The 14409-nt window shown below is 33.2% G+C and overlaps 1 protein-coding gene across 1 annotated transcript in view; it reads left to right on the forward strand.

Annotated features, from left to right (window-relative positions):
* The window catches only part of LOC111715736 (protein NRDE2 homolog), a 21822-nt gene continuing 7413 nt past the window's right edge, over positions 1-14409 (forward strand). Inside the window, exons 1-23 of the mRNA XM_023491106.1 lie at positions 1-21; positions 601-788; positions 842-1198; positions 1445-1565; positions 2998-3164; positions 3246-3278; positions 4571-4659; positions 5083-5141; positions 7573-7659; positions 8333-8425; positions 8884-8979; positions 9319-9434; positions 9637-9702; positions 9880-9973; positions 10216-10251; positions 10456-10632; positions 10805-10860; positions 11860-12006; positions 12378-12534; positions 12638-12730; positions 12804-12872; positions 13052-13098; positions 13490-13590. Coding sequence (XP_023346874.1) covers positions 1-21; positions 601-788; positions 842-1198; positions 1445-1565; positions 2998-3164; positions 3246-3278; positions 4571-4659; positions 5083-5141; positions 7573-7659; positions 8333-8425; positions 8884-8979; positions 9319-9434; positions 9637-9702; positions 9880-9973; positions 10216-10251; positions 10456-10632; positions 10805-10860; positions 11860-12006; positions 12378-12534; positions 12638-12730; positions 12804-12872; positions 13052-13098; positions 13490-13590 — 2470 coding nt within the window. The remainder of the gene's footprint in view (positions 22-600; positions 789-841; positions 1199-1444; positions 1566-2997; positions 3165-3245; positions 3279-4570; positions 4660-5082; positions 5142-7572; positions 7660-8332; positions 8426-8883; positions 8980-9318; positions 9435-9636; positions 9703-9879; positions 9974-10215; positions 10252-10455; positions 10633-10804; positions 10861-11859; positions 12007-12377; positions 12535-12637; positions 12731-12803; positions 12873-13051; positions 13099-13489; positions 13591-14409) is intronic.

A 14409-nucleotide genomic window follows, 5' to 3' on the forward strand; every position in this document is an offset into this window, starting at 1 on the left:
ATGAATATTTATGACCTTTTGGTTTAAATAATCGGGCTTTTCTGCCACCTGTAATTTTGCGCTGAAAGTCCAAATTTTAATATTTGTTTTGTCCGTCAAAAAATTGCTGTCATTCTAGTGTCCCGATTTTATGTTTTATTTGTGGTTAGTAGTGTCCTGCTCAACGTTTCACAATTATTTGAAATTTAATCAATTACATAACATATTGCTTCCAAATGTTAATTATTATAGATTTTTATTTAGAACTAAGAAAATTGGTTTTAGATATTTATTTTTTTATTTTTTTTTATTTTATAATTATATTGAAATGTTTTAAAGAAAATAGTTGAGCATAACTAACTCTTCTATTCACAGTACACCAAGATTAAACAAACTTTAATGCGATTGAAAAAAATTTTGTTTACCTATTTTCTTCTCATCAAAAGTTTCNTTTCGGCCATACCTCGATATTAACATTCTATTTTTCAATACGAATTTAAAATATTTCTTTTTTTATTATTTCAGGATCAGGATAAGTTATATTTGTTAGGTTAAGTCAATTTCTGGTCCAAATTCTGTGGTTATGACTGGCTAGTGTTTCGAGCTGCGGGCCGCGGCTAGGACAGTCTAGGGGGCCTGGCACATTGGGAAATAACCGTTGACGTAACTGAACTTTTATTACAGGATGCTCCAGATCAAGTAGAAACTCCAGTTTGGTTGAAGAATCAAAGTTTTCAGCAGTTTCAAGATTCCGCTAGAATCAAACAAATTAATCAATCTAAAAATAAAAAGAAAAAGGAGAAGAAAAGGTAATTTTCTGTGAACGTTAACATATTCAGATTTTAACAAATAGTTTGTTCAGGCGCAGTAGAACAGATTCAAGATCAAGATCAAGATCAAAATCAAGACCAATTTCAATATCTTCTAGTTCGAGCCGATCAGGATCAGAAGATAGGGAACACAAAAGTTCAAGATTAAGAAAAACTAAAAGAAAGAACAGATCGCGAAGTAAAAGTTCAAAAACAAGGAAAGGATCAAAATCCAGGAAAAGGTCTAAATCTAGAAAAAGGTCCAAATCAAGAAAACGAGCTAGATCTAGAAGAAGATCAACCAGTTTAACAAAGTTGGGAAAAAGATCTAAACATTCTAAAAGATCACGATCAAGACAACGGGAGAGATCAAGATCAAGACAAAGAAGAAGATCATCATCAGAGCGTAGGTAGGATTTCAACTCAGCACATTTGATCAAATTAGCGGACTATAAAATATGTCTTTTAAAATTGACCCACTCAACTTAGAATCTCAAAACCATGCTAATAATATTCCCCGTGGTTCTATCGAGTTCCACAATTGAAATTAGAGGCAAATCAGTTAAGGAGTTCCTGAGTTATGATTTCACATACAAACAAATATTGCAACCTTATATATAGATAACTATTCATAAATTATTTTTTTTTAAATTTAGGATAAAGAAGAAGAATAAAGATTTTGACCCGGCCACGGATGTTTTCATAATCGATGCTAAACCTGACAAAACATTGAAGTTTGTTGTTGGAACCTATGGATATAGAATACCCTCATACAAGGTATGTTAGATGAAAAATAGAATTTAATTGTAATAAAGAAAATATTATTTTTCAAGTAGGATTTCTCCGCCATTATCTATAAATGAAGTATTTCCTTTATCAACTAATCTCCTTTATTTGACTTCAGACTTTTCTCAGAAAAGCCGTAGAAAACATTCGGCATTAACATAAAATTTAAAAATTAAACAGGGTGTCTCTGAAAAAAAGTGTGTTTATGCTTTTTAGCCTACTAAATATTGTAAAAATGTGGTAAATAATGCTTCTAGTAGGTAGAATGTACACAAATGGAGAGTCATCGATGCAACATTTTTCTCTAATATGCCGTTTTAATCTTCAAAAACGGACCTAATATTCGAAAATGTGCTCGGTCTCCTTTTGAAAGATTTTAAAAAAATTCAAATTATAATTTTATCTTTACGTTTTATACGGCAGAATAGAATAAATTCCACATTTTCAATGATAGAATTGAGGATTTTTCAACTGAAAGATGAAAAAGACTAAATTTTTTTTGAAAATCATTGGAAAATGGGACCGACTACATTGAGTACATTTGAAGGCCAAAACGGCATTGTGGAGTAAAGTAAAATGATTTGACGACGACTCCTATTTTGTGGATATTATACCTACTAGAAGCGCTTTTTTACACAAAACAGTGATGTTTAGTAGGCTTTTTTTCAGAGACACCTTGTACATTTTCTTGAAAACTATTTACTTTCCTTTTTCAGAGACATCTTGTGCATTTTCCTGAAAACTATTAACTATCCTTTTTCAGAGACACCCTGTACATTTTCCTGAAAACTATTTACTATCCTTTACTACAGGGTGTCCCAAAAAACATGGGAATTCAGTGACGAATTCGATATCGTCTTTGTTATGAATTAGCACTGTAATACCTAATTTCAAAAGCCATAATATTATTATGTCTGCTAGAGTTTATTTAATGAAAAGGGTAAAAGACTACAAAGATGTGTCTATAATGTCTCCGCAAGATGAACAGTGAATACGGACAGGTTTACTCTGTTTGTATACTGTAATTTTCTTGTTTTACTAAGTACAACCGGTTGCAGTCAAAACATAAACAAACAAAATGTAAACATAGCAGACGAAACTCTTACAGATTACAGCTTTCTCAGTAGGTATCACTATACTAAATCAAAGAATTATTTGAAAAGACGATATCGAATTCGTCACTGAATTCCCATGTTTTTTGGGACACCCTGTATCCTATCAAATTTTGGTCTTAAGTTTTCTTAGAAAAATATGTTAGGGCTAATACGTTTTGTGATAGATTAAATATATATCAGACGCAGTTGAACTTCGTAATTTTTGTTGCAACTCTTTTCTTTAACTTGAACCGGCCGCACAAGAAAAGTAAATTAACGAATTTTACGTGGTTCAACTATCTCTTGGTGTTCATTAAATCGTGTTCCAGGTGAAGGTTCGCGGTGTGCTGGGTTGGAGTAAACAAGCACAGAGATTTCAACGCCTGGAGGACTTCAAACGGTTTCACAACAGAACCTACATCAAGAAGTTTCTCAAGACTAAAAGCCTGCTGCACCTAGACAGAGAGCATATTCAGACAGCAAATGCAACATTACAGTAAGTAATTAAAGGGATTGTTCAATTACTAATTATTTAAATGTAATCGTGTTTTTTATTTATTTATTTTATTTGTTTTAGGGAGAGTTTGAATAAAGAATACATAAGAATTAGGAAAATATTACATCAACCAATGCAGATTGATTTTTTTCTTGTGATTTCGGTAGTGATTTTTGCTTTTCAGTATCAATAGATAAAGTAGTAATCTCTGTTTGACTGTCTGTCTGTTCATCCACACCATAGCATTGTTCGGACATTTTCTGTGTCTCCTGCAGCACTAAGTGGACGCCCGACATAAACATAGCGCTGACAAGACAGTTATCTTAAGTGCTGACAAAGTTCACACACTAAAAGCTAGGGTAAATCGAAAGATAATGAATTTTTCGTTCGATAAACCATCTATCTATCTAATTATCTATCTATCTATCTTTCAATCTTCCTGTTGATCTATCTCCATATCTTTCTTCGTATCTATTTATCTATCACCTATCTATCTATCTATCTATCTATCTATCTATCTATCTATCTATCTCTCTATCTATCTATCTATCTACTTATCTATCATCTATCTATCTACTTATCTATCACCTATCTCTCTGTTTACATAGACTAACTTTGGAATCCAGCGCTGCGCATGTTTCTCATAGTTACTCCCGCCGTTTACCCGCACTTGAACTATTTTACCGGGAAACTAATTTTTCGCTTTTAAAGTCGACCTGCTCAACTTACAATCTTAAAACCAAGCTAAGACCATTCCTTTGGGTCTCCCGAGTTCCCCAATCAAAAATTGATGCAACACGGTCCAGGGGTTCCAGTGTTATGATCGGACAGGTCTTGGTTTTGATATTCTAAGTTGAGTGGGTTGACTTAAATAGCAAAAATTTAGTTTCCCGGTAAAATCGTTCAAGTGTGGGTAAACGGCGGGAGTAAATTTTAGTATCCTTGGCAGCGCTGGGTTCCCAAGCTTATGTAATTATAATGAAGTTATTATTCAGGGTTACCCTCAAAGGATGAGACTTCAGAAAAGGCTGTACAGAATTTAGTCAGTCTTTTTCTTTAATTTTTTAAAATTCCCATCAACTGTAAACTGATATTATTCTTCAGTAAATCATTAATTATAAAGAATTATTTTAACCCTAAGATCAAAAAATTTTAAGATTTTAAGGTCGTCATTACAGTCTCATCCTTTTGTGGATATCCTGTACATTTTTGAAATAATTATTAGGATTTTCTTAAAAAACATTAATTGGCGTTTATGGAATAATAAAGGGTGAATACTGAATATTTTTCTTCTTTTTCTTTTTTTATCTCTTAATTCTTGTTTATTTCTAATGCTGACTGACAGGAGGGTGTAAAAGAAAACCTTATGAATTTGTTTTGTATGGTTGAACGTAATGTTTAACTAGTGATGAGCCGGAAAAGGAACAGGATGAGGAGGAAGAATATGATAAAATGAAATCTTTATATGATGATGCAACAAGGAATTATTTAGCGGGTAACTCTTTTAATCCAGTATTCCAATCCTAATTTATTCACATCTGAGTGAGAGCATTGATTGTAGAATGTAGATATGTAAAAATGTCCCTTTTTTAACAATTTTAGAAATTGAATAAGCTAATAAGGTTCCAAAGTATCTTTACTGATAAATTAAATTAGATAACAAAATTTGTATATTTTTTTATCCCGAGTTTTGTTCGTTTTTTTTTTGGTCATATATTTTGGTTTTATACAATTATTGGCTCCCAGCAAATTTTTATCAGTTTTGGCCGTCTATTTACCTACTCTAGGTTAATCCAAAAAATTGGGCCCGATCAGTTCAGCCGTTTTTACTCTTATTTAATACAAGCAACCCAACAATCACAAACAGAAAAACCAAATATATAATATATATGTATAGATAGTTTTGTTCTGTATTCAGGGGTAGGAGGTTTAACCCCTGATGTGGACAAGACCTTGGAGGAGTTCGAAAACCCCCAGGTAAATACTGGGGGAGGTACGGAGGGGGAAAGGGGTAGTGTACTAATTTTGAAACGCTTGGATAGCGAGTTAAAAATGACATTTTCCTTTAGAAAAAAATTCTTTTTCCTTAATTAGATTTGTTTGTTGAAAATTTTAGCATATATATTCTTTCTTGGATTAATTGAGACCGTTTTCAAGAAGGTATATACACATTACACAACACATATTAATGTGAATAAATCACTTCAATATACAGTTTTTTCCCATTCATAATCATCTTTTACAAAACTGGTTGGGGATTATTATTATTAACATTATATATATTCAGGTCAAAAATTTTTTTTTGATTAATAGTAATAATTGCTACTATGTTTTAGTCAAGATGTTATTTTAATACACATTTTCATACAGGGGTAAGCGATTATATCAAAACAATGGAGACTACTTTTTTACGTTTTAATTGTTAACAAGCTCTTTTCGAATTACAAGTTTACAAGTAATCATCTTTCTTAATTGACAGCTTCTCTTGACTTTTATGTTTATGTGTATCCATGCTGCTTAACAGCTTTATATGAATCAGAATTGAAATAGAATGTCGTCTTCGTTGTATTTATATAATCGCCTACCACTGTAGTATAGCTATTTTTTATTATTTTGTATTAATTTCTCAGTTCATATTTTGCACAGAAAAGTCTCCTAGTGGGTAGAAGGTGTTAGTTTTTAAAAAAAATGCACTTCTGAAATCTTACGTATTAATATATTTTAGCACATGGGTGTTTTATTTCAACTATGTATATTATACAGGGTGTCTAAAAACACTTGGATAGATACCAGCAATGCCTAAATTTGTCAAAATTTGAATTTCTTAGACAACTAAAAAAACAGTTTAACTCTAGCTTTCCTCAAAGCAGGACCTTGGTCTTTGCAGAGGCGCTTCTTACAGTAACTATAGGAGCACAGGGAGACAGAGCAAAATGGAAAATCCAAGTTAAACGTAAACACAAAAGCATTGCTTAGGATCCGGATCCATTGGATCCGCAAGATGTTGGCTTCCTGGATCCGGATCGGATCCGCAAAAATATGCTGATCCACGGATCTGGATTCAAGGGGCAAAATATCAACAAAAAACTGCAAAAAAATTTACTCTCAAAACCCGAAATTTAAAGAATTGAAAAAAAGAGAGATTATAAAAATTTCCTGATTTCTGAATGATTCATCAAGTTTTAGCATAAAAATAAGTGAAAAAAAATCAGTAAATTTTATGGAAATAACCTGGATCTGGATCCTGATTTGGATCCGGATCTGGATCTAATTTTTTCAGTGCGCTTCAAAATTAAATGGATCCTAAGCACTGCACATAAGAAACTGACATTGATGAGAAACACACGATAATCAACAAAGAATGCCTGCATTCATCTGTCAATGCTGTAATACAGCCTGTATTACCCTGGAGAACAGAGGTTTTTTACCTCTCTGGGTCTAGGCCTGTTAGATGGCAAAGGTCGACTTTCACTCCATAGAAATATGCCTGGTTAGCCAGATTTTAAGTAAACCTACAACCATGGGAAACATGTTAATTTCCATCAACCACAGATCTTCATAATGTGGAGAAGCATCAAGACAAGTATAATTTACTGTACTGCCCAAGATCTTCTTACACATCAGTTTCAAGACTCCAAATGTTGATAATCTACTCCCTTTTATCACATTTGTCATTATTTATAAGTTGAGATTGGGTCCTTCAAATTTTCATCAACATTGAACAATCTACAAACCAGCTGAGATAGCAAATTCCAGAAAACTTGCAAGGATTATTATTTCATTATTATTAATGTTCATGGGTTCAGTGTCAGCAGCTGAGATATTGAATGAAACATATAATGTGCTAAAGTTCCTTGCAACAAACCAGAAATATCAGACAGAATTAAAAAAGAAGCAGAGATTAGCAGAAATCTGACCCAAGAAATAGATGAGAAGAATGTACAGACTATTTCTAAAACAAATTATTTTGAAAATATAAAAAAATAAATGATGGGGTGTTGTTCCCCACTTTGGGCTTTTGTGGTCCTGGGATCCCCTTCCTTCACCCCCCCCCCCTTCCCTCAGGTGGAGGGTGCCGGGATCCCCTTCCCCCTTCCCCCCCCTCAGGTGGAGGGTCCCTGGGACCCAAGAATTCCAAAGTGTGGAAAATTGGATTACTGTTGTACTATAAAAATAATATTGTACAAGTTTGTAATTATCTTTTTTTAAAACTTTTTTCAAATTTAAAATTTTTTTTAAAAATTGTTAAACCGACAGTTAAAAATATATGTATAACCAAAAATTCTTTGATTTTCATTGGTTCGGCAATAATTAAATTTCAACATACCTTTCATCTTTTTGGAAGAGGCTGGGTGGTAATTTTTCAAGAGAATATATACCCCTGTATTATAATTATATTTTTGTTAAGATTCGACAACGTAGGTTGGAGTTTAACTCTAAACTCAGGGATACTCCGACCAATGTTAACCTTTGGATCGAGTTCATCGATTTCCAGGTTAGGAGTTGTTTATTTTATTCAGGGACAAAGGGTAGGAATCCCCCCCCCCCTCTTAAAGTTGTTAAATTTGAAATTTCGTTATCATGGACTTTATTTATTTTTAGAAAATTGTTACCCTATACTTCGGGCTAGTTGGTTAGCTTATAGATTAAAAACAATTCCCGAGCCAAAGGATGAGTGTTTTATAAATCTACCATGGAACATTTGTGATGGGTCTTAAATTTTTTTTTATATTTTCATCGCCATTCGCCATTTACGACCCATGATTCCCCAAAAGTGGGACGTTAGGTTACTTTACGTCAAATGGGACAATTTAGTAGGATAACCACCGCTCTTTGAAATTTTAGTATACAATTCGCGCATTTTATTCTCTAAAGACAATAGAATTGTTTACAACTGCTTTTTCGTAAAATAAAACTGTTTACTATTTGCCTACAAAACATATCACTTGCTGCGGTCTGGATGTTTCGAAGGCAAAATTGGTCTCGGGAACCCTTGGAAACGTAAACTTCCCTTATTTTCCCTCTAAAGTAGTAGTAAATAATTAGAAACCAAATCAAATTAAGTGCAAAAGCTAAGATTTTTCATTCTTGGTTCTTAGGTTTTGAGATGTGGTAAGTACTTGGCGTTCCTACTATTAGAATTGATTGATTGATTCTGTTAAACTCAGGATGAGATTTTAAAAGAGTCTGTCTTTGATCTTGATGATGATCTTGTGAATAAAACTGTAAAGAAGAGGAGAGGTGAAGTGCTTAGAGCCAAGGTAGGAGAAATTAAGAATAAATCAAGTATATTGTATATTTCACACTGAGATTTTGAAAAAAGCTGTCATTGGTGTTTTTGTGACACAGTCTCTGGTTGAAATTAGAGAACTTAAATAGGACAGTAATAAATAAGATCAAAAGAACATATAAAAATTTTTGTTGCAAATTTTCACCATTTTCGAATATTTTGTCTGACTAAAAGTTGAAATGTCAACAGTAGTGCAGTGATTTAAATACAGCTGTTCCAAATGTATACCTTTACCTATTCTCTAGTTACTGTGATGATAATCTCTGGAACTTAAAAATGATTAATGTAACGTTTACCAAAAGTTAATTATATCCAGTCTCGTTTTTTTCTGTTTGAAAACTTTATATATGATTGATTTTTTATTAAAATTTTTTTAGTTTGTTTACATTACCCCAAAAACTCTGCAGTACATAATTGGTCTGTGTTCAGGCTGTAACAGAGCGTAAGCTGGCAATCTGTAGAACAGCAATACAGAAGAATTCAAGATCTATTGTGTTGGCGGTCAAACGACTGGAACTTTCAAGGGTTAGTGGATTTTCAAGATTTTTTTTCCAAAGATTGGTGTAAAACAATGAAAAAGTGAACTTTAAAAGGCAGGATCTTCACTTATTTTTAAAAATACCCAAAAAATCGCTTATTTTCCCCAACAAGAGAGAAAAAAAAAGCTTAAAAGGAATGTTGTGGTCCAATAGTTGGCGAGGAAAGACATAATTCCAATAACTCCTTATAAAGGATTTCGATCTCCCAAAAGATAAAAGTGTTATTCTAAAGACTGTTTTTGAAATAAAAAGCATTCTTATTCATAATAGATTTGGTGCAACTCTACTTAGTTGAAATAAAAAAATTACATTAACTTTTCCCTAGGACCTATTGGACTCCAAGACCCTGGATCAGCAATGGAAGGAATTAATATTTGTGTATCCGGACAATATTGATTTATGGAAGCGTTATCTTCTCTTTGTTCAAACATTTTATATCAGGTCACATTTTAGAGTATGAATATTTTCATCAGACGGGGAAGGGGGAGGCGATTTGTCATAATTTTAAGAGGTTTTGAGGCATGAGAACACAAAATTATTATAGGAAGGAAAGATTGGAAAATCGCGATAGACATCCGAAATTTTTCCTAACATAGAAGTAAATAATTTTGCTTTCTTCTGATTTGACAAGACGTTATTATAGGTTTTCTGTAGGGGAGACGATAAAAGCGTACAAAACTGCAATATTCAAACTGAGAGAGCAGCAAAGGTACTATTTATATCATATTGATTGATGGGCTATAGTTTGATGTTAAAATTTTAACATAAAAATGAAGAAGACATTACTATTATAAAACTTGATGATTTATATAATAAAAGATCTTTTTTTTTGGGGGGGGGGCCTTTCTTATTAATATAAGATTCTTAAGATTTTTTCTTTTTTTAGATACTTTGCTGAACATGGTGAACTAACCCGTCTGTTCGAACTGGAGCACGGTATATTGGATATTCTTTGCCAGCTGGTCAGCTTACTAATACAGGTATAGAATAGAGGGGGGGGGGGGGGATTTTAAACAAAATTTAAAGCCCCAAGTTTCGTGTCTTTCTTTTTGATGGGTTTGTGAAATTAAAGAAAAAATTGAATTTCTTCATATTAAATATTAAGACTAATATTCCATAAAATTCAAGGTCAAATTCATAAAACTTAAATCATGAATTTGGTTTTATGGTTTTAAATGCAGACTTGATGATATAATATAATAGTGCTCTTTATTTCTTTCAGAGTGGTTATGTCGAGAAGGGAATAGCTATTTGTCAGGCACAATCTTAATTCATAAATTCTTGTTTAAAGCCGATAATGATAATAAATTTCTCTTTTTCACATTTGTTTTTTAAAGCAGATGTTTTTTTGAGATCATGAGGTTTTGATGAAAATTACTTTTTATAACTCTCCAGTGAATGCATCTTTAACCTCTGAAGATTAAAATCATTATTATTCATGAATTACGTTTTCTGCTCTCAGGCTTTGCTTGAGTTCAACCTTTTCTCTCCCGAGTTTTCTAGTCCCGGCGGAAGCGACTTTGATGACGCAGTGTCTCTGCTAGAACCGGTTTGGGAGCGTGGATGTCCACGTGTCGGAGAAGATGGCGCCCAGGGTTGGGGGGTTGAACTAAACAGAATGAATCAGATGGAAGAAAAGGTTAGTTCTGCTGTACTTTGATGGATGAGAAAAAAATCGCTGTGTTTCACTTAATTATTTTACAGAGGCATATATTCTAAGTTTAAAGAATTTGACAATTTCAAAAACTATTTTTTAATAAAAGCAAATTATGAAAGAGACTTGGATTTCAATTTTTCATTTTGTAAAATAGAATTTAAAAGAGGACGAAGACTGGGAAGACGACATTATTGCTGAAGCCAAGGACAGGTAACAATTTTTTTCTTTTTTATGATTAATTCAAAGGTTGCGGTATGATTTTCTGCCCATGATCGGCTACCCGGATCCTGATACAAAGGGCATTTAATAAAAAACTGGACATGTATAAAAGGACCTCACTAGTCTCCTGGAGTTTGTAATAACTCTTGTAATAATAGAGATAAATGGTGCTAACTTTGCACCTATCAGACCTAAAATCTTGAAAACAATAATGATACATCGGCAAAAAAATATTTATATATATAAATACCTGTTTTGGGCCAAATACCCCCCTTTCTACGCCCCTGATCAAGAAAAAAAAAATTTGAAATTTTTTTATGCCCCTTATGGATTAAAAGAATATAAGTGCAAAGTTAGCACCATTTATCTCTATTATTACAAGAGTTATTACAAACTCCAGGAGACTAGTGAGGTCCAAAAAAAGTAATTTCAAGTGACCCTCCATGCATAGATGGCAATGTCCGATTCGCAGCAATACTGCGGTAGATATTGTAGTTTTTTCTGGGTTTAACAGTGTTTAATTCCTTTATTCCTTTATGTTTTCCTGCAGTAGAAATGCGCAAGTAACTGTGTAGAGATACAACAGTTAAAAATGAATAGTTAAGGAAAAAATTGCAGAGATTGATATCTATTTCATGCAATCAGACAAAGCTTTTAAGGGTATTGCTGGGAATCGGCCATTGCTCTCTTTGCATGGTGGGTCACTTGAAATTATGCATACTGAGCCCGACTTTAAAGAATTCGAGCCGCGGCTTAAATTTGCTCAAATATGGTTGGTTCCACTTAAAAATGTATTAAAATTTTCAAGATTTAAGACGGCACTCAATTGAAACCAGGTTTTGGCAGATTTAAGTCGTGGCTCAAATTCATTAAATTGGGACACTGATACTGATATTTGCTGATGCTTTTCGAAAAGCCTCTGCGAATGTAATGTTTCAGGCTCAAATATTTTTTTTAGAAAATGACGTTTTTGTAATCCTTTTTCCTCAGATCTTTCGGGGAAACTTGGTTGGACCTGGAGCTGGGTCGTGAAGTAAGACAATGGAGTCCATGGAAGGACGGGGATGAGCTCCCTGAGGACAAGGAGAGGTTCGTCGAGTTTGAATTTGTCTGCGGGTTCCTTGTAGATTTTTCCAGGTTAGAGATAATTGGCAATTTTTGTATATTAGGACTTCAAAGAAATTTTTTAAAAATCTGCACGAGATAAAGCATTTTACCACCTTTTGGCCATCATTACCGACTTAACAACAGAAGCTACTAGAAGATTAAGCTACTGGGGAATTAACATAACCACCTGCTCTGCCAAGTTTTCATGAAAATAATCGTTTATTTTTATCTCAATAGACGATAAAATTATGTACTGCTTCTTTTTCGGGAAATTCGAAATTTTACTTAACTTGACCAATTTTGCCTTGTTCCTGAGAACCCTTGGTAAAGTTAAATCCTCATAACTTCACTGTAAAGCAGTTGTAGATATTTATTACTCTAAAGTTATCTGTATGATGTAGGAAGGAGACAAAGTTTCGTCTGTTTGTATCTGTGCTTACCCTGCTGGGTGTAGAGTGGAGGGACAAGGAGTTCTCCAACCTTACCAGATCAACCCCCATGGAGGCATACTACAACACAGACAAGATGTACAACCAGAACCTCTACAACGGAATCAAGGTGGGGTTTGAGGCTGTGAGATTGTAAAACACATTTTAATATGATAAGCAGAAAAACTAAATTATATTCCTTTTTGTATTATTTAAAATATTTAATTTTTAAGATGCTGCAAGATACTCTACCAACAATAAAGAACAACGAATCTTTAGCAATATTCATCCATAATCTGTTTGCACAGTGTTACACCCGTTTTCAGGTAAAAAAAACTTTTAAAAATAATTCTTTTTTAATCTAGGATCTGTCAAAAGTTTGAAGTATATTTTGTTCAGGAACCATTCCGTACCAACATTATGTTGGTCTGGTTAGAGTACGAAGCTGAGATAATCCGCCAGAACAAGGTAATTTTTTCCCCGCCATTTTTTTGTCTCACTGAACGGTCAGTCCCTAGCTTACGTTTCAAATAGAGTCAACACCTTTACGCGACCCCTATGCACAGATAAATGAACGACCACAAGATAAATTTTTTTTGGATATTAATAATCTTTGTGACTTAAAGCTAAACGTATTCTTTTACCAGGGACCAGCAGCTAAAGAGCTCAGGAAGGATTTGAAAAAACTAGTGCGGTAAATATCGTTTTAAATGATTTTTAAAAACTATTGTAGCACAGCTTTCTAGACCGATAAATGCATAAAGATAATAATGGAGTGCTTTATTTGGTTCTTATGACTTAGTTATTTATAAACTTTTTTTAAAGATATATTTAATTGATTGATGGTATGGATGGTGCACTGAGATCACTTATTTGATTGACATATATATTTTGTTTCGAAATTTTGAATGATTTTGTTGGTTGCTAGTTTGATTGATTGATTGATTGACTAATTGATTGATTGCATGATTTATTGATTAACACTGAGATTTTAAAAATTGATTTATGATATTAATAATTTTCTTTTCGATCAATTTATTTGTATTTTTTATTTCAGATTGATTGATTAATGATATACTGTTTAGGTGCTTGTTGAAGGAGGACAGGAACAACCTGGACCTGGTGGTGAAGTTTGCGGAGCTGGAGTACGAGATGGAGGGATATGCAGTAGCTCAACCTATACTGGGTTATTACTAATTATCTCCTTAGAAATCGATAAAGGGACTGTAAGCGTAATTTCAATGGATCCTCCATACAAAGATGACAATGTCCGATTTACAATGATACCCTTAAAAGCTTTGTCTTGATCAATTATGAATTAGATATTAATGTTTTTGTTTCTCTGAACTCGTCATTTTCATTTGCAATTTCTCTGTGAGAATGACTTGCGCATTTCTTGCTTAAAAGAAGCAATGTAGAAACTCACAGAAATAAACACTTTTTGTGTCATAAAAAAAACGATTGTATCTTCCACATTTTTATCAGAGTAAGGTTTAAAGGGTAAATCGGGTATTGCCATATTTACACGGAGGGTCACAGTCCCTTTATATAAAACGTTATTTAAAAAATACTTGCTGAAAGGCCTGGTGTTGCCAGAGGAAAAAAAAATTGAAATGAAAAAAAAAATTGAAAAAAAGTTCGAATTTTTTATCCTTTATCACCCCCAGGCTACCCATGAGTGTCCGCAAATAAGTTCAGCTCATTCGGTCCAGCCGTTTGGACGGCTATAGGGAACATACGAATGCCTTGATTTATTTTATAGATTTGTAGAAGACGGTATTTGTCAGTGTTAGGGGTATGTTTTCTTTAGAATAACCCTCCCTTCGCTTTATTTTGGGAGAAAGGGGCGAAATGAAAAATTGGTCTTTAACCGAATGGTAAATTGTTTTTTGATAATTTTACCCCAAAATTCAAAATTCGATTGCTTCAATTCTCCCTGGTTTTATTTAAGTTTTTATTTTTTTCTCATTCCTGTATAATAATAATAATTGTGTATATTATTATA

This window comes from Eurytemora carolleeae, unplaced genomic scaffold, assembly GCF_000591075.1.
Source record: "Eurytemora carolleeae unplaced genomic scaffold, Eaff_2.0 scaffold1783, whole genome shotgun sequence".
Classification (NCBI taxonomy): domain Eukaryota; kingdom Metazoa; phylum Arthropoda; class Copepoda; order Calanoida; family Temoridae; genus Eurytemora; species Eurytemora carolleeae.